This window comes from Zalophus californianus, chromosome X (assembly GCF_009762305.2).
Source record: "Zalophus californianus isolate mZalCal1 chromosome X, mZalCal1.pri.v2, whole genome shotgun sequence".
In the NCBI taxonomy this organism is placed as follows: domain Eukaryota; kingdom Metazoa; phylum Chordata; class Mammalia; order Carnivora; family Otariidae; genus Zalophus; species Zalophus californianus.
The window spans coordinates 90,245,415-90,265,236 of record NC_045612.1 but is presented as its reverse complement, the minus strand read 5'-3'; the positions used below and the strand labels follow the sequence as shown (position 1 = coordinate 90,265,236).

The window sequence follows — 19,822 nt, the reverse complement described above, 5'->3', positions numbered from 1 at the left end:
CACATAAATATGTTTTCTAGCTCTGTTTGCTGGGAGGGCCTGGAGGCAATGACCCATCTCTGCAGTAGTGAATACATTAGCACCCAGATCTTTGTTTCTAAATACTATCCTTAAATATAAAAGGAACCAGGGATTCTTGGGGAGAAGTGGGTGATTCCAGGGCTTAGGCAAGGAAATTACAAGATGAGCTCTAGAACATTTCGTGGTGCCACAAAGTAAGGAAGTACTCAAAAAATGATGAGGGCATGTGGAAAAAACACAGGAGTCAACTTTTGAGGGGATGGGGTTTCTAATCAGCAAATCTGACACAAGTTTAGAAACCAAATATAATGAAATATAAAATACAGAATAAAATGTTTTAGCTCATACTGAAATGAATAATTCTATATAAATTCTATAAGTAAATGAATATAAATGAATTCATATATTTATATTTGAATTTATTTATATTCATTTATAAATGAATTGTGATAATACAAATTGTGAATATAAATGGCAAATAAATGGAAGAAAGGGGACACTTTTTTCTTATGTAGTATTTCAGTTAGTGAATGAATTGAGGAATGATGAGTATGTCCCCACAAGGTGGTACTTAACTAATTTCCAAAGGACATTCTTCAAAGTAACTAGCCAGTACTTTTTATTTATAAGTGTCGAAGTACTGAAAATAAAAAAAGTGAGGATCTGTTCCAGATTGGAGGAGAATAAAGGGACGTGCTACCTGAACATAGTATGGGTTCTTGGATTATATTTTGGACCAGAAAAAGGACATGAGTTGGAGAGTTGGTGAAATTGGAAAAAATTATGTAGATTAATTAATAGTATTTTATCATTGTTAATTCTGTCAGTTTTTTCATGTATTTTGAAGCTCTTTTATTGTTATGTTACTGTTATGTCCTGATGTTCTTTATCATTGTGAAGATTTTTTTTTTTTATCTCTGGTAATAATCTTTGCCTTGAAGCCTACTTAATCTGATCTGAATCTGATCACTTCAGCTTTCTAATGCTTAGTTGTTTGCATGGTATCTTTTTCATCCTTTTATTTCAACCTTCTTGTGTGTTTATATGTAAAGTGCATCTCTTAGGGTATATTTTTGGCTCTTTCCTAAATCTTTTCTGGACATGCCTTTTTTGTTTGGAATGTCTAGTCCATTATATTTAATTTGGCTGTCATTCTTGTATCCTTTGTATTTTGTTGTTTTTCTCTGGCTGTTTTCAAAGTTCTCTTTCCATTTGGTTTTTAAGAGTTTGTGAAGTGCCCAGGGATTGTTTTTTTTTTCTTTTGTGGTTTTCTTAGTCTTTTGGATGTGGGATTTGTTATCTTTCATCAGTTCTGGAAAGCTCTCAGCCGTTCTATCTTTATTGCCCCATTCTCTCTCCCTTCTTCTTGGACTCGAGTTACATGTATGGTAGACTGTAACTGTCTCATTTATCTTTGGATGGCTTTTATTTTTAAGTTTCCAGTCTGCTATTCAATCTATCCAGTGATTTATTTTTTAAATTTCAGATATTTTTCAGTTTTAGAATTTTTGGGTTTCTTTCCATGCTCTAATTTCTTACCCATTCACTCATTATGGTTCTCTTTTTCTTACTATTTTTGAATTGTTAAAATGGCTGCCTTAAAATTATTTACAAATTTCATCATCTAATTTCATGGTTTATTTTCATTAATTCCCTTTTCTTTTGAATGTGAGTAAAATCTTCCTCATTCTTTATAAGTCTGGTAATTTTATCCTGGCTGTCATGAATAATACATTGTGGAGTGACTTTGTTATATTTTTCTGAAGATTGATCTTTTTTGTTTTACATAAACCAGTTAATTTTGCTCAAGGCACACTCTAAATGTGGACACCCCTGTAGCTGACAGTGGCTGAAATCTCTCTTTAGTTCTTTTAGGCTCCTGGACATCTGCCGTGTACATGCATAGTTCAGCAGTCAACAAGAGATTTAGGCAGAGTTTAATTGCAGAATTTGGTGCTCTCTTTCTTTCACTCTCCTCCTCCCTGGGATTTCTCCCCTCACTTCTAGCCCTTGTGATAGCTTCAAAATGTGTCCTCTGATTCTTCAGGCTAGTGAGATTGCTCATTTCTTTTGCGTTCTAGCCAACCAGGCACCAATTAAGGCCTGCTCTGCTCTCAGGTGAAAATCCTAGTAAAAGGGGTAACTCATCCAGTGCCATTGCCTTTTCTTAGGGGTGGTTTTAGCCTGATTTGGTTTCTCCCTAGGCTTTCTGATAGGTTTTTTTTTTTTTTTTTAAGATTTTATTTATTTATTTGACAGAGAGAGATAGCAAGAGAGGGAACACAAGCAGGGGGAGTGGGAGAGGGAGAAGCAGGCTTCCTGCTGAGCAGGGAGCCCGATGCGGTACTCAATCCCAGGACCCTGGGATCATGACCTGAGCCGAAGGTAGACGCTTAACGACTGAGCCACCCAGGCACCCTAGGCTTTCTGATAGTTGACTTATATTTTATCTGTAACTGAAAGTTCCTGTAGAACAGCTACTCCAACATTACCAGAAGCAACGCTTTTTACTAAACACCTTTAAACTCATGTTGCTTTTCATACGCCATATGTAATTGCTGCTTACTGTTCTAGTATAAGCATCCATCATATTTTATGTTTTCACTCCCTAGTGACATAGACCTAGGTTGACCCCAGTTCCTGATACTGTAAACAGTACCATTTTAGAACATTACCCGTGGAAAGGTTTCTTTGGCATCTGTGTCCCAAGAGTGAGCTTGCTGGATTGTAGTGCGTTTGCATACCTGATTTCATGAATGATTCCCCTTCCAGCAGGGCATGAGTGATTTTCTTTACTCACATCCCCAAAAGACTTGGATTACTCAACTTTCTTGTTTGCCAATCTGATGGGTAGGTGGTGGTATCTCATTTAAACTTGCATTTTCTGATTTCTAGAGATAAACACTTGCTCACATGTTTTTCACCTTTTATGTGTTGGTTTTTGTGTCCATTGCCTATTTTTCTGCTTTGTGTTTCAAATCAGATCTTTACTTTTCCTTATGATTTGTATTGTTTTTGGCCATGTCAAAGAAATTCATTCCCATCTCAAGGGAATATTCTCCTTTTTTTTTTTTTAGATTTTATTTATTTATTTGCTAGAGAGAGCATAGGCGAGAGAGAGTGAGCGAGAACACAAGCAGGGGGAACTGCAGGCAGAGGGAGAAGCAGGCTCCCTGCTAAGCAAGGAGCCCGATGCGGGACTCAATCCCAGGACCCTGGGATCATGACCTGAGCTGAAGGCAGCCGCTTAACCAACTGAGCCACCCAGGCGTCCTCTCCTACATTTTTTCTCTCATATGCTTCCCTGCCTATATATGATAAGAAGTAGAAATCCAAGTTTATGTTTCTCAGTGTGATGCAACCAGTTTTTCAAGTATGTTGTCTTTTTATTATTATTATTATTACTTGTGTTTGGAAGTATGTTTTAGCATATCATTTGAAGGAATTGAGTTGGATAATTTGGTCCTTACCTTGTATTAATTGTCTCAACTTTTTGGGATCAGATTAATAGTTAGGGGGAACTAATTTAACTGATGAGTAAAAGTTTATGTAGTAACTTCTGTTAATCTTAATGGCCAGTTCTTTCAGATCTTTACTGTGTTCACATACTGTATTCAAGTAGCACCTTATTTGTTTCTCTAGCTCTTAGCTTATCTCATTTGATCCTTAGAACAACTCCAGATAGAAAGATTGGGTATTAGCTCTGTTTTATGGATGTTGAATCGTAGTTTTAGTCATTTGCCTGAGGATCCTATAGCTAGTTTTGTATATGTACGTATGGTTTTTTTTTTTAATTTTTATTTATTTTTATAAGATTTTATTTGAGAGAGAGAGAGTGAGTGAGAGGGAGAGAGAGCACAAGCCAGCTGGGGTGGGGGGAGAGGCGGAGGGAGAGGGAGAAGCAGACTCCTTGCTGAGCAAGGAGCCCAGGGTGGGACTCGATCCCAGAACTCTGGGATCATGACCTGAGCCGAAGGCAGACAACCGACTGAGCCACCCAGGCGCTCCCCTACCAATTTTTTTTTTTTGAGAAGAATTTGTTTGCTCAGGCAGCTATGGACTATTGCTGATAATGAATAAAAGCCACTTCAATCCATTGTTCTGCTGAGTATGTTTTAAAGGTAATATTTAGGAAGTTTTCTTTTGATGACTTACCCTTTTCCCCCCTTCCCCTTTTTCTTGGAGGAGCTGCCTGAAGCTTTATAACTGTAGCAATAATGGGTTTCTGTCACTTGGGGGAGGGGACTTTGGGTAAATGGTTTCATTTAGAGATTTGCCTATGGAACCTTAAGTGTTGTGAACGCTGTTACTCTGTAAGTACAGGAGGTTTGGTATCTTTAAAGTCATACATATTATAAATTTTTTCCATAGGATATATACCAGTACCTTTAAACTTAGATTTTAACTAATTTTGCACTTAGATTTTTAAAAACATTTAAAAACAACTCCGTTGTTTATATTAAGTTGCTTGGGAACTGGGTGTTTCTAGGTACAGAGATTATGCACTTGGAGGTAGAATATTTCTCTAGCTTCATCAGTGTTACATAATAAAGATGAAATTATTTGTTATTAAATAAGTTGAGATGATTTTAACAATTGAGATTTGGCAAATTCTTTAAAGGGCATATTTTAATACTTTATTGTATTGAATGTTTACTGGTATTAGTTACTCTGAAACATGGACCTATTATCCACAACGGTCTAGTGTTAAAGGAACATTCCGTAAGGAATTAGCACTTTCTTCTTTCAGTTGGCTGTAAGAAATACGCTAAAGTATCAGGATTATGTAGTAAATCTTTTTTCTTTTTTAGTATTATGTAGTAAATCTTAATATATGAGCTAATTCTTCAAAGATACCAATTTTATTTTTCTTTAAATCTCTTTTTTTCTGCTTTTTAGAGGAAGTATCATTCTGCAAAGGAAGCTTATGAACAACTTTTGCAGACGGAAAACCTTTCTGCACAAGTAAAGGCAACTGTCTTACAACAGTTAGGTATGTAATAGTGTACATTTAGTGTATTATAAGTATTTCTCTTTATGATTTTTACATGTCAGGGATGGCACATATGTGGCTCATGTATTCTGTTCTTTTTCCTTCTTTTACCCAGGCTTGATAGAATTAATCTGAATCGAGAATATTTCCACCTTTTGCCAAGCATTGTCCATCTCATTTCAGTTCTTCAGTGTAGCTAGTCCTTTTAAATTCTCAGAATTATTCTCTAGTACTTAACCTATGGGTGAAGGGGGTTGAATACTTCCTTTGTGCCAGATACGCTTAGCACTGAATGAAGTTAAATGATTTGTCTAAAGTCACTTGGTGGTTGGTGAGCTTGCTTTCATAGCTCTGTCAATAATATTAACTAAAACATTTCATCTAAAAGTTGTGGAACATCTAACAGTAGAGTGTTTCTGTACCCATGCAATATTCTAGTCTAATGTTAAAGATGAAGAAACATAGCCATTTGGATGTAATATGTCACTGTGACCAAGAAGATAGTGATTGAGTTCCTTACATTTTGTTTTGTTGTGTAGTTATTGAGTCATGTTTCTTGTATGTATGTGTTATTTGGGTTTTTCCCCCCAGCTTTTGTTTATTTGTTTTTGATCTGGGCAAATAATTTATTCTTTAATTTTTAACCAACGTGTAGTAATATGAGTATTTTCATAATGTGACTTTTTATATAATTTTAAAATCATTTAAGCCTAGATTTTATCACTGATCTTCATGATATTGATACCTATCATATGATTAATTATACAAAATGAGCACATTGCCTTAATATAAAACTTTTGTTTTTAGCTTTGTTTTTAATTTAATCTCTGGTTAGAATTTTACTTGAGTTATCCATACTTTTAAAAAATTGTGGAAGTATTTGAATATTTTTTTAATAAGTTTACAGATCATGTTTGAGTTTTGTGAATTTGTATCTTTAAATTAAAACAAGTTTATCCCTCTCTGTCACTCCTCTGCTCACATGCGCACAGTCTCTCTCTCAAATAAATAAATGAAATCTTAAAAAAAATTTAAAACAGGCTTACTAGTACAGTAAAGAAAGGTTTTGTGTTCTTAAGTAAAAAGAACAAAGTGGTGCCTTTAGCATAAGGCAGCTTACTCATTCAGCTAATTTATGCATTTTAGCTGCAGTGAAGAGTATGTCAAGTAGCAAAAATGCATACACCTTTTAAATTTAGGAAATAGATTGAAATAATTTTGGATTATGTCTGAATCACCTGTCGTCTTTGGCATTGGCTTACCATATTTCAGAGTGTGTAAGTATAATAAACCTTTCATGCTTTTGAACAGAAAAATACTTCTCCTAATTAAGTCTGACTTATGCCTGCACATCAGTCCTTCCTACTTGCTTGTCACGGCTGCTTAAGCAGCTCCTTTTAGAGCTTGTTTTTCTAGGTTCCATTCTTACTAGTAATAGGGGCTAATGGAGGAACAGATGAATAAATGTAAATGTGTGATTGATGTGTATTTCCATAAAATATAGTAACTCAATCTCCTTGAAATATCTTTTGGAGCACAGCAACTATAATAAATATCAGAAAATAAGGGTCCTTATTTGTTTTATATAATATGGACTATATACAAAGAACAGAGCTGATTTTATGCACTTGAATCGATCCACAACTGAAATACTATTTCCCCAGCAGATTAAACCAAATTATTCCTGTGTGTCTTAAAGGTTTTAGAATACATTATTCCATGATCCAATCTTTTGATTGCTTACATAGCCCTTTCCTTTCCGTTCCGTTCCATTCCTCTTCCCTATCCTATCCTATCCTGTCCTATAAAGATTGTGCATATTTAAGGTGTACAACTGTTTTGATATTCCTATACATAGTGAAATGAGTAGTATTGTCAAGCTAAGCAACAGATCCATCTCCTCACATAGTTACCATTTGTTTGTGTGTGGTCGGAGGACCCAAAACCTACTCTCAGTAAATTTCCAGTATATATTACAATATTATTAAATATAGTCATTCTGTTGTGCATTACTCTCTAGACTTACTCATCCTACATAACTGCAACTTTGTACCCTTAGACCAGTATCTCCCCATTTCCCCTACCTCCCCATTCCTGGTAATCACCATTCTAATATCTGCTTCTATATATTCAGCTTTTTGAGATTCTACATACAATTGAGATTATGCAGTATTGTGCACTATCTAAATTTAGTTATTAAACATTTGTGGTACGCATTTTATACCATTTTTATTTATGCCATTTGAATATTTTTTAAATAATTGTCGAATGCTTTATAGTTTTTATTTTAGATAAGTTGTGAACATATGTGGACAATGCCAGTGAGGTAGGGTTATATGTGTGTGTTGTACTCTGAGCTATCATTGATTTAAATAGTCTTAATATTTATTCCTTGGAAATAAACATTGGGTTAATAGACTGTCTTGGAGAGTCCTAAAATGTACATAAAGTTTTACATAGAGCACTGAGTAAAATTGAACATCTTTATATGCTTTGTTTCATAACTTGGAATTTTTTCAAATACCAAAATTAGAAAAGAGGAACTATAGTTTGTAATCTACTAAGTGTTAAATCAGTGCTTAATATCGTTTCACTTTCTCTGGAATAAAGTTCTTTATAGGTTTGACTGTACCTTCCTGTGAGAAACAGACTTCCTTATAATCTGAATTGGCAGTTCTAAATTTGGGGAATGTATATGCCAAACTAAATGAATAACTTGACTGAAAAAAGAATATTTTTACTTAAGTGTTTTCTGCTTGGTATTCTTAAAAACTGAAGAACAATTAAGTCATTTAGTAAATACTTTTTAATCATTTACTATAGGTTGGATGCATCACACTGTGGACCTTCTGGGAGATAAAGCCACCAAGGAAAGCTATGCTATTCAGTATCTCCAGAAGTCCTTGGAAGCAGATCCTAATTCTGGCCAGTCCTGGTATTTCCTTGGAAGGTGAGACTGTACTTAAGTTTTGCTTTTGTTTATTCCACCTAAGAGATTTGAATTATGAGCTAAAACGTTTGTTTACATTTATAAGCTGATCAGTGAATTTTCCTTTTTAAATATATTATCACACAGATTTCTGGGAGTTAAAGAAAACTTCTAAATGTGGTAGTTTCCTCACAGCATAGTCTGCTCTACTGGGACATTTCTCATTTTGCTTGTTGGATTTTCATTTGACGTGAATTATTGCTGGTTTTTAAAAGTCTTTTCACATAGTAGTTCTTCATTCTAGTGTTTAAATGCCCTTCTCATTTCCAGTATTTTCTTTATATGTCTATTTAACAGAACAGAATTAATTTCTTATTCTGCCTAGTGACCACCAGTAGCCAATGGGACCTTGCTGTTTGTGATTTGGAATAATGATACATACATTAGAATGGACATAAATTTGATTAATAGTAGGTCTCAAATCAATTCTACTTGACATCTCACAGTGAGAAAGTGGATACATTATTAGTGGACTTGTTGGAAAGGAGAAAGTGACATATAATGAAAATAGTTTTCTGCAAGTCTATAAACTTTTCTCTGTACTTTAAATGCCAAAATTGTGCTTACTGATTATCTGAAATACATCTTTTGTATATGTACCTGATAGATTATATTTTGGGGCCATTATTAGATTGTATTTTGTTTCCTAACTGGTTTTATCTCTTGTGGTATGGTGGAAAGATCAGTGTACTAGGAGTTGAGAGACTTGGATTCAAGTCTTGGTTAGGCTACTATATGTGGAATCATGGATGGCGCAGTTAAACTTTTTGATGCTTCAATTTTCTTTTAACCTATTAAATAAGAGGATTATGTTAGATCGTTGGTTTTCATAGGGGACTATTTTGTCCCATAGGGGACATTTTATAATGTGTGGAAATACTTGGTTATCACAACTATGGGGAATGCTACAGGCATCTAGTGGGACAGCTCTCTAGGACAAAAAATTACCTGACCCAAAATGTCAGTAGTGCTGAGGTTGAGAAACCTTGCTTATAGATTATCTGTTAGGTACCTTCTTACCCTGAAGGTTTCAGTTTTATGATTTCTTTTGAAATTATCCTGTTTTGTTTTAATTTTAAGCTCTTTGAGTTTTCCATAAATCACATTAAGTTTTAGTATTTTGTATGATTTCATTTTTCCTTTAAATTTAGCAAAGTGTTTCTATGAGATGGAGTAATACTAAGATTTCTTTTAAATTTTTTTGATTAGTCATTAATAATGTACAATAAGAGTTGGTTGGGAAAGTACCTATTTTTAGCAGAAATTTTCTAATACCTTCCAAGGCTTTATAAAATAATCTGATTTGGGTTGCTCACTAGTAAAGCTTAAGAGTCCAAACTTTGTCTTTCTCTTTCACTGAAGATATTTGGGAGCAGAAACTGGATCTTTTACCATCTTTGTATATTCTCGCCTAGCAAAGTGGCTATTCAATAAATGGAATAAATGAACTGACTGAACACTGTTTGTGTTTAAAGCTAGCCCCATTGCTAGTGTTAGTGTTGCACAGTGGGAGGCTTCATACAGGGACTGGAAAGGAGGTCCAGCACTGGAAAGTAGGGGCTGCCTAGTCATCGCCTCTAGTGTTAACATTATATATGAAAATTTAAAAAATTAAATATTTTAAATATTATAAATATTAAATATTTATAATATTAATTAAATATTTTAAATATTAAAATAAATTAAAAATTTTATTTTAATATAGGTTAAAAGGCATGTGTACCAGACATTATTTTCCTTTTGACCTAAAATAAAGATTAGTAGTTTAATACAATACAGTAGTGTTGATGTCTTTTTAGTATACTTAAAAAAAAATTCTAGGCATTTAAACATCTAAAATTACTATTTTAGTAATGCTGTAATTTTCAGCTCAGTGAGTATTCCACAGGAGGGTTTTTTTTTTTTTTTTTTTAATTTTAGCCTAACTTTACATTTTAAGCCACTGAGATGCTTTTATTTGAATCTTTTCAGATAAAATTTTCCAAATATACAACATGCTTTACGATTTCTCAAATAAAGGATACTTACCTCAGTTTAATTTGTTTTGGAATTCAACATTATCATGTTAGATGTTCATTTTTTTTAATCCGTAATAACGTAATTCGACGATTGTTTTAGACTTTTTTTCATTGATGTTTACTTTTTTTTGACCTCCTTTCACTGCCTTCTGATGTGTTGCTTCTAATCCTTTTTGTTGTGAGAAAATTTTTATAAATAATATATATTTTAAAAGTTATTAAAGCTCTGAATGGAGACCTCAAGTGTCAGTAAGCAACTTTGGGATTTAATGACCCTAATATTTCTAAGGCTTTTTATTACTTACCTTTGCATTCAGGTCTGTGTTGAAGATGTCATTTGGCATGTGTGTATCATAATACAGGGGTGGTGTGGTAATCCTCTTATACTGATACTGATCACTGACATTGTTAGCACAGAACTATAGAATGTTAGAGCTGGGAGGGACCAGGGAGGTCACCTGCTTCACTCTGTAAACCCTGTCATTTTACAGATACAGAAAGTGAGTTCAGAGGAGGAAAATGTTTTGTCCGAGGTCATAGTCACACAGGTAACTAAATCAGAACAGGAACTAGAGCCTAGGTTCACTTATTGCTTTTTCAGAGACACAAGGCTGTCTCAGGGGAACTTAGTTAAGTTTTATTAGAGGAAAAGTGGTTGGTGGTTGGACTGGGACGTCTGCATTTGGGCACATTGGTTTCCTACTTTGACTTTGTAGGAATGGAATGTGAAAACATTGGTTGGGGAATTACTGCTTATTCCCTCAGTGGTTAGGTAAATTTGTCTATAAATCTGAGATTTGGCTTTGATTTAACAACAACAAACAGGATGTGTTTTCTACTATTTGTGAAGCATTCCCTTCCTTTGTGGTGTCTGTCCCTGTTTGGCATTGTCCTGAATTCTCCCTTCATAAAAGTTTGCAGGCGCGCTCTGCCACGGCCCTCTCTGTCTCAGTCACTGACATTTCTTATTGCCCAATCCATAAGATTAGTGATTCCTTAGGCTTATTTTCACCTCTCCCTTGTAGTCGTCCTATGTTCTTAAACCCTCTCTTCTATGTGGATGAATTCCAAATCTAGATCTCTATATTTCAAGGTATTAAATTTCAGGACCACATCTCTTATTCTTGACCTAACATTATCCATTTTAGTGTTCTCACCTCACATCAAAGTAAGCATATTTCAAACCTCATATTCTTTTCCAAACCATCTCCTCCTTTTAGTTTTGCCAATGAGGTCACTTTTTATTTATTTATTTTTTTAAACACTATTTGCTCAGGCTTAAATCTAAGTTATCCGCCCCCCCCCACCATGGATATCTAATAAGTTGGTCACAAAGTCTTTATCTGTCCTTTTGGTTTACTATTTCTCCCTTCTTTTCCTTTCTTGCCATTTTCATTACTTTTACCCCAGTTTTGGCCTGTTCCAAGCCAGTGAGTATAGCTGCCTTCTTTTTTACTGTCCAGAATTTATTTTCCTTTCAGTTTATCCCTACACATTGTTAGCAGATTAATATTCCTATAAAGTGCTTTCGTGGTGCCATTTCTCTTGTTAGAAGACCAAAAACTTCAGGTTATCCTTGGGCTGGATTTATAATTCTCTATTCTTTGTATCCGTGCTGTCTTCTATACATTAGGTTTTGCTCATACTGTTCAAACAACATTTTGAAATGCCTTCTCTCATCTCCATCTGAATCAGTGGTTCCCAGACTTTTGGATTACATGAATCAGTAAAATTTCAAAGAATAATTATGAGGATCCAAATATGCTATTTGGGCACATAAAAACATTTAGGATTTTTTGCTGTTGGGGCACCTGGGTGGCTCAGTCGTTAAGCGTCTGCCTTCTGCTTAGGTCTTGGTCCCAGGGTCCTGGGATCGAGCCCCGCATCGGGCTCCCTGCTCCGCGGGAAGCCTGCTTCTCCCTCTCCCACTCCTTCTGCTTGTGTTCCTTCTCTCGCTGTCTCTCTCTCTGTCAAATAAATAAATAAAAATCTTTAAAAAAAGAATTTTTTTGCGGTTTACTCAGCCAGTTGTATTTCAAAATAAGTCGGTTGCAATGTAAGTATTAGTTTAATGGAAAGTTTATGTAAGTATATGTTATCTTTCCATTTTATTTTCATGGCCAAATTGCCATATATTGGCTGATAATTGATAACACTGATCTAAACTATATGCATCTATACATACTCAAATTCCTTCGTGTTACCCTTCCCTTTCTTGCTTTTCCTAAATCCTGTAGTGTGTATTGTGGTGTCTTCTACCCTAAATTCTCAGAACAGTTCTTGTCTCTGTCAGCCATATGATAACGGCATCATGACATTTGCAATGTGTCTTCAGTCCTCAACTAAATTGTAAGCTCCTTGAAGGCAGGGACTGGGTTCTGTTTTTCTTTTTTCCTTAGTGCCAAGCACTTAGAAGATAATTTCTATATTTATAGTTTCAGCTGCTGCTCTGTGTTTCCATCTGGTACGTCTGCATTAAGAAAATGACAGGTCCTTGAAACTTTAATCATACCTTGCTACCCTTACATGTCGTGAAATATTGCACTCACCTTATTTTTACTGTTTTTGGTAGTTAGCTTGATTTTACCTGCATCTTAATGTTTGTATTTTTTACGAATTACAGAATGATTGAGCTCATGGTTATTATTTAGGAAAGGAGAACTGAAATCCGATTCAGCAAGTCTTACCAGCATAGGGTGGTTTTCTTGGTTTTTAACTCTGTGTTCTTATTGAATGTAAGCTATATAAATAGATCAAGCTATTTAAGTGGAATGGCACGTGTGCGTGTGTGTGCACGTGTGCGCTTTCCACTCTCTATATGATATTGAAGTAATATGGACTCTAATTATTTTAATATTGTTCATTAATGCAGCATGCTTTAGCACTTATCAGATAAACTACAATATAGTTCACTGAATGGTTAATTATAATGTACATTATAATTTTATATATATATATATATATACATACATTCACAGAAATATGTAAGCTTATTAGGATTTTTTATTTGCCTTGAGGTTTTTCAGAAAATTAATCAGTATTAATGGAATTTTCTGGATTTTTTTTTCCCTCCCCTCTCAGGTGCTATTCAAGTATTGGGAAAGTTCAGGATGCCTTTATATCTTACAGGCAGTCTATTGATAAATCAGAAGCAAGTGCAGATACATGGTGTTCAATAGGGTAAGACGTTATATAAAAATAATGGTCTTATACTTGATATACAACTGTTGCATAACGTGTAATGTACTTAGTAGTTAATATCACTTGAGAAGCTAAGTAGTTTTCTTAGTTGACCTATTTTTTTTCTGACTTTCTCTTTCTAGCGTGCTATATCAGCAGCAAAATCAGCCTATGGATGCTTTACAGGCTTATATTTGTGCTGTACAATTGGACCATGGTCATGCTGCAGCCTGGATGGACCTAGGCACACTCTACGAATCCTGCAACCAGCCTCAGGATGCCATTAAATGCTACTTAAATGCAACCAGAAGCAAAAGTTGTAGTAATACCTCTGCACTTGCAGCACGAATTAAGTATTTACAGGTAAAACTTTTAAATAGCAGTTTTTTAAAGGCACATGTTTCCCCATGACACTCAGGCAGGAGGCGGGTGGCTGGAAAGTTTGTCTAGTTGTGTTTTGATGTCTATAATTTGTTTCCATATTTTGTAAACATACCATAGCTTGTAATATTATTTTACTTTTCATTTTAAGTAAGATATGTAGTATTTAAAAGATGCTCTTTTGCACATTTACTGTTGATGCATATTAATTTACATAATTTTTTTCTATGTGCTGTCTACATTTTTAAGTTGTCATAGCATTTTAGAGAAAAGAACACAAACACTGTCTTTCACTCTTGCTTGGAGTTTCATGAGAAGACAGCTATGAGAACTCTGATAACAGAGCTCAGCTTTGTTTTAATTCTCACAAAGGTTTATATTCTGGTTACCCTCTTTATACTTTTAGTATCTTTCTGAAACCCCAAATTAAGAATCTATTTTCTTTTAAAAACAATTAGTTATAGCATTTAGGAAGATTTAGTGGACTTGGTCTTACTCAAGTAGGCTTGTGTTAAATTTGCTTTTTACATAATTTTTCCTAGGCTCAGTTGTGTAACCTTCCACAAGGTAGTCTACAGAATAAAACTAAATTACTTCCTAGTATTGAGGAGGCGTGGAGCCTACCAATCCCCGCAGAGCTTACCTCCAGGCAGGGTGCCATGAACACAGCACAGCAGGTGAGAAGTTGGGTTATGTTCTGCAGGTGCCCAGCTTTAAGGGTTCTTTTCAATCTGTAGTGGTCAAGCGTATTTTACTAAGTACAGGAGGCTTTTATTAATGAAAAGCCTTTTGCTATAATTGCAAAGGGAATCTAGATCAAAATAAAACTCCCTCTGATATGGGAAGAAATTTTGGGGTGCCAATTTAGAACCTTTGTGCATTTTCATGATTTTGAAGGAGATTTCTTAATGCTGCAGTGGTTTGTTTAATTTTTAAAGCAGTTTTTCAAAGGAAGGTACACATTCCTCCATTGATGATTCATTTGATTTTGATTTTCAATAATTGCAATCAGCGATGTCCACATAGCTTTGAAAATATGCAGTTTGTAAAGTTTTATAATTTGAAGGAATGAACTAAGAATATATAGAACCCTATTTTTGTCTTCCTTCTGTGATTCTTAGGCATGTAAACCTCATCATCCAAATACTGAACCTGTAGTAGGCCTCAGTCAAACACCAATTTCACAGCAATCCTTGCCACTACACATGATTCCTTCTAGCCAAGTAGATGACCTGTCCAGTCCTGCCAAGAGGAAAAGAACATCTAGTCCAACAAAGGTATATGTTTTAGAGAAATAGAAAAATCCCAGTCAAAAAGGAAACTCCCAACTGCCCTGAACTTGTGCAGTTTTGACTGTCTCCTGTCCTTTATATTAAATCTGTGGACATCAAAGAGTGAAAGGTTTGAGTTTTTCTATCCCAAATTCTTAGCATCATATTAAATATAGAAAGTAGGGATAAATTTGCATTCATCAAATCATTTTATTCATCTCCCTGCCGTTAAGATCTCAACACACTTTTCATCATCACTTTCTCCTGACATTGAGATAAATTTATTGTTGGATCTAGTGGACAGTGTGGTATTTAGGTTAGCCATTTGGGCCATAGTTTAGGGGTGGGCCTTTTTGGGTGGCTTATTAAAGAATCAATATTTTTGTTTTAAATTTATGATTTCCCAAATTTATTATGCATGTAAAATTATTTTTAAAAGAATTTAATGTCATAACATTTTTTAAATGTAATATTCCAATTCATAGTCATTTGGCCTTCATTAGTCATTATTGTTAACTCCATGGATTTAACCAAATATTCTTTAATTTTTTTTTTTTATCAATTTTCCTCAGAATACTTCTGATAATTGGAGTAGTGGCCATGCAGTGTCACATCCTCCAGTACAGCAACAAGCTCATTCGTGGTGTTTGACACCACAGAAATTACAGGTATGTAAGATATGCTTTTGACAGATTGTTTTTCCTCTTGAAAAAGAGTACAAGCAGTAAACTTTAAATTTTTAAGTATTCTTAACGTTGAGTGGCAGTAAATCCAGTTAATATGCACATAAGCAAAATGAACCCACTTTTATCAGAGTAATGGGATAATTTATTCTTGATTTTTTTTCCACTTATTTTTAGTTTTATTTTTAAACAGGCAATATATTCACATGCTTCAAACTGCATCAGTATGATTATAGGCTATATAAAGTAAATTCTCCTTCCAGTTCCTGCTCCTACCCACTTAGTTCTCCTTCTAACAGCCAGTCCGTGTTACTAGTTCACCTACCTTTCCTGAGATGGCATGCATGTACAAGCAAATATGCATCCTCCTTCGCTCTCATGTTATTTTTCTCCTTTTTTACACAAATGGTAGAATGCTCTATATATTGTTAATAATGTATTTTTACAGACTTTTCCATGTCAGTACGTAAAGAGCTGCTTTGTTCTTTTATGGCTACAGCATATTTATTTATGTAGATGTCACACGTTTATTTAAGCAGAGCACTAGGTTTGGATAGTCAGGCTGTCTTTAGACTTTTTCTATTCCAAACAGTCCTGCTTTGAGTGTACTTGACATGATGCATTTTTAAGCTTAAAGAACTTTCATTCTGTGTGAATACCAAAAAATACTGTATTGGCAAGTAAAATTTTATGCCCATTTGTCTCAGATATCACATTATAGTAAACCTCTTTAGATGAGTGTTTATTTCTTACTCTCTGAAACTTTTTAAAGGGCTTCATCTTGGGGTTGATTGCTGTTGATCAGGAATCCATATCTTTGACTAGATAGCGGTTCTGAGTTGGTGTAGTCATTTCAGGACAAGGTTGCTTAGAATAGTGAGCTTGAGCTGGTTTCTTAGATATGCCTTTGACTGTATTCTCCTTTCTTCTTCTTCTAGCACTTGGAACAGCTCCGTGCAAATAGAAATAACTTAAATCCAGCACAGAAACTGATGCTGGAACAGCTGGAAAGTCAGTTTGTCTTAATGCAGCAACACCAAGTGTGTATAGCATTTTTTCCCCTAAAATTTGTTAGCATTTTGAGTATTTTTCTTGACTAAAACATCCTTTTAGAGCATGTTCATGCCCACTTCTTTCTGCCAGTATTTGGTGGAATTTAGTAATCTTGCTTCTTAAAATACTAATAATGGACAGAGATTTTTAGATAAAAATAGCTGTAAATTTAATTTTGAGCACAAGAGTTGGTATTTTGTTACTTATTTACATGCCATTTTGCCTGTGTTCTAAGGGTTTATTTATATTATTTAATACTTAACAAGCTATCCTAAACTGAGGTGAGGTTCTTTTCTTCAGGACTTGTTTAGTTTGGAAGATCTGGCATATAAATAAAATAGAATGAAAATTTGAGATCCCTTGTTTTCAGCTTGGGGAAAAGACCTATAAATTCCAGTTTTCATAATTTTCAGCTGCTTTCTTTTGTCATTACTGAAGGGATATTTCTCAAAACACTTTTCTGCTTTTCTGAGGGAGCTAATCTAAATACGAATAAACACAGTTTCTTGTTTTTAAAAAGTGTGTATTTTTCAACCTAGAGAAATTAAATGTTAGAGAAAATCAGAGATTACCTGGTCACACACCTTCATATTCTGGTCCTCTCCCTTTTGGGCCACACAAGCAGCATTTATTTTTCATTTGCTTTTTGACAGATGAGACAAACGGGAGTTGCACAGGTACGAGCTACTGGAATTCCTAATGGGCCAACAGCTGACTCATCACTGCCTACAAACTCAGTCTCTGGCCAGCAGCCCCAGCTTGCTCTGACCAGAGTGCCTAGCGTCTCTCAGCCTGGAGTCCGCCCTGCCTGCCCTGGGCAGCCTTTGGCCAACGGACCCTTTTCTACAGGCCATGTTCCCTGTAGCACATCAAGAACGCTGGGGAGTACAGACACTATTTTGATAGGCAATAATCACATAACAGGAAGTGGAAGTAATGGAAACGTGCCTTACCTGCAGCGAAACGCACTCACTCTACCTCATAACCGCACAAACCTGACCAGCAGCGCAGAGGAGCCGTGGAAAAACCAACTATCTAACTCCACTCAGGTAATAGAAGGACTAGCTGCATTTGTTGGCTCCTCATATAATAGTTGTCTTTATTTGGTTTTACGCATTTTGAGAGGAAAAAGAAGTTTGAGGAATGTTTTTATAAGCATTTTATAGTACTATAATTTTTTTAAAAGATTTTATTTATTTATTTGAGAGAGAGAGAGACAATGAGATAGAGAGAAAGCATATGAGATGGGGGGAGGGTCAGAGGGAGAAGCAGACTCCCTGCCGAGCAGGGAGCCCGATGTGGGACTCGATCCAGGGACTCCAGGATCATGACCTGAGCCGAAGGCAGTCGCTTAACCAACTGAGCCACCCAGGTGCCCATATAGTACTATAATGTTATTAACTACATTTTGACTCCCTACACACACACACACACACACACTCTCGAGTATATTTTCTTTTCCATTACAAAATTCTCCCCACACATGCACACATGGGCACACCCACACAATCTTGGAACTTTCCAAAAGAAGAAAACAGATCATACAGTCCCCCAAAACTTTGTTAATTTACAATGGCATAAACATTATGTAATGGTACTTAGTTCATTTCTACATATATTGCCTACTTAAGATCAGGTGCTTATGCTAAGTTTTAGGTATTCACTGTGGTGGGCGAAAAAGACCATTAAAGAAGCAGTTACCATAAATTACTATGAAACATGACTTTGGTGAAAAGTGCTGCCAGAGTACCTAGGAGGGCACATAAACTAAGATGTTAAGAGTCTCCAGAAATTGGAGAATTTGGGAGGGGAGAGAGCTGCTGGTAAAATGTGCCTAGAGTATAGATTATGAAGAGGGAAGGGTGAAATGCCAGGCTGAGGAAGGTAGAAAAAGTTGCCTAATTTGTCTTTAAGGCAAAGTGGAGCCACTGAAGTTTTCAAAACAATAATGGATCTCATGGACATTATTTCCGCCAAAGATACGTGCCATATTTTACTCAGTTCACTGTTAGATACAATTTCTAAGTTTTTACTTCTAAATATTTATGCACATAGTTTTTCCTGTGTTTTGGATTGTTTCCGTGGAACGGATGTTTCAAAGTGGAACTGAAAGGTCAAAGAGTAAGCATCTAAAAAAAAGTTGCCAACAGACATTGCCAAATGATTTGTGCTTTTAGTAGCCTACTATAAGAAATATTTGATTTACTGCTGGTTAGCCTTTTATTATTGGTCAAACCAAGATAAGTTCTTTTTCTAAGACAATTCTAAGTTTATTCTTAAAGTACTGCTGTTGGTGGGACCATCTCTTCTAGAATGATTAGTAGTTTTATTTATCCTTAAATTTTGAGCACCTACTGTGTCCATGTCTTAATTGAGGCTCTGGGGATAAATCCGCAAACACACGAAAATGTCTTAATTCATGCAGGTAAAAAATAAACAAGTAAGCATTATATATAGAACATTAGGTAACGATATGATTAGTTCTCTGGAAAAGTGTATTAGGGGAGCTGGGGAGTACTAGAGATCAGTGGTAGAGGATTCACAGTTATAAATAGGAAGGTCAGGGAAGGCTTCCCTGGAAGGTGACATTTCAATAAAAACCTGAAAGAGTTACGGAAGTGAGCCTTAAAGATGAGCCTTAAAGGTATTTGTGATAAGAGTGTTCAAGCCCAGGGAGCAGCAAGGAGCAGTAGGCCCTAAGGTAGGAGTGTGTTTTGCATTTTTTGAGGCAAATCAAGGTGACAAGCATGGCTGAGCAGGCCCAGCTAAGGGTGAGAAGAAGGGAGGTAAATGTGGTCCAGCTGGAAACAGGCTGTCTGAATCATGTTCAGCCTTGTAGGCCATTATAAGGGTATTGGACTTTATTGTGCATTACATGGGAAACTGTAGGGGGTTTTTGAATGGAGGAGTAACATGATCTGAACTTAGTTTTTAGCTAAATCCTCTCTGGTACTCTGGATAGACTAAAGGAGGCAAAGGTAGAAATGATGTGACCGATTTGGAGGTTATTGCTGTAAGCCAGGTTAAGAGATGGTGGTGGCTAGACCCAGAATGGCCGCAGTAGAAATGATCAGGTTTTAGGTTCATTTGGAAGGTAGAACTGATGGGATTAGCTGATAGAGTGGGGTGTGAAAGAGAGGAGTCCAAGCTAGCCTGACCCACTTCAAGGGATGGATGAGTCTGGGTGAGCTCACCATGCCAGGGCAGGGGCGTGGGGGAGCAGTAGATGGAGG

At 35.6% G+C, this 19,822-nt stretch overlaps 1 protein-coding gene across 11 annotated transcripts in view; it reads left to right on the top strand.

Moving 5' to 3' along the window:
* KDM6A (lysine demethylase 6A) overlaps positions 1 to 19,822 on the top strand; it is a 211,935-nt gene that overhangs the window by 140,163 nt on the left and 51,950 nt on the right. For 4 of the 11 annotated variants that reach the window (XM_027607526.2, XM_027607525.2, XM_027607536.2 and 1 more), the window contains 9 exons: positions 4,921 to 5,014; positions 7,838 to 7,964; positions 13,103 to 13,201; positions 13,345 to 13,564; positions 14,125 to 14,259; positions 14,704 to 14,859; positions 15,426 to 15,521; positions 16,475 to 16,576; positions 17,243 to 17,638. In XM_027607526.2, the coding sequence (XP_027463327.1) occupies positions 4,921 to 5,014; positions 7,838 to 7,964; positions 13,103 to 13,201; positions 13,345 to 13,564; positions 14,125 to 14,259; positions 14,704 to 14,859; positions 15,426 to 15,521; positions 16,475 to 16,576; positions 17,243 to 17,638 (1,425 nt within the window). The remainder of the gene's footprint in view (positions 1 to 4,920; positions 5,015 to 7,837; positions 7,965 to 13,102; positions 13,202 to 13,344; positions 13,565 to 14,124; positions 14,260 to 14,703; positions 14,860 to 15,425; positions 15,522 to 16,474; positions 16,577 to 17,242; positions 17,639 to 19,822) is intronic. The other 7 variants (XM_027607529.2, XM_027607530.2, XM_027607528.2 and 4 more) reach the window with 7 other exon arrangements.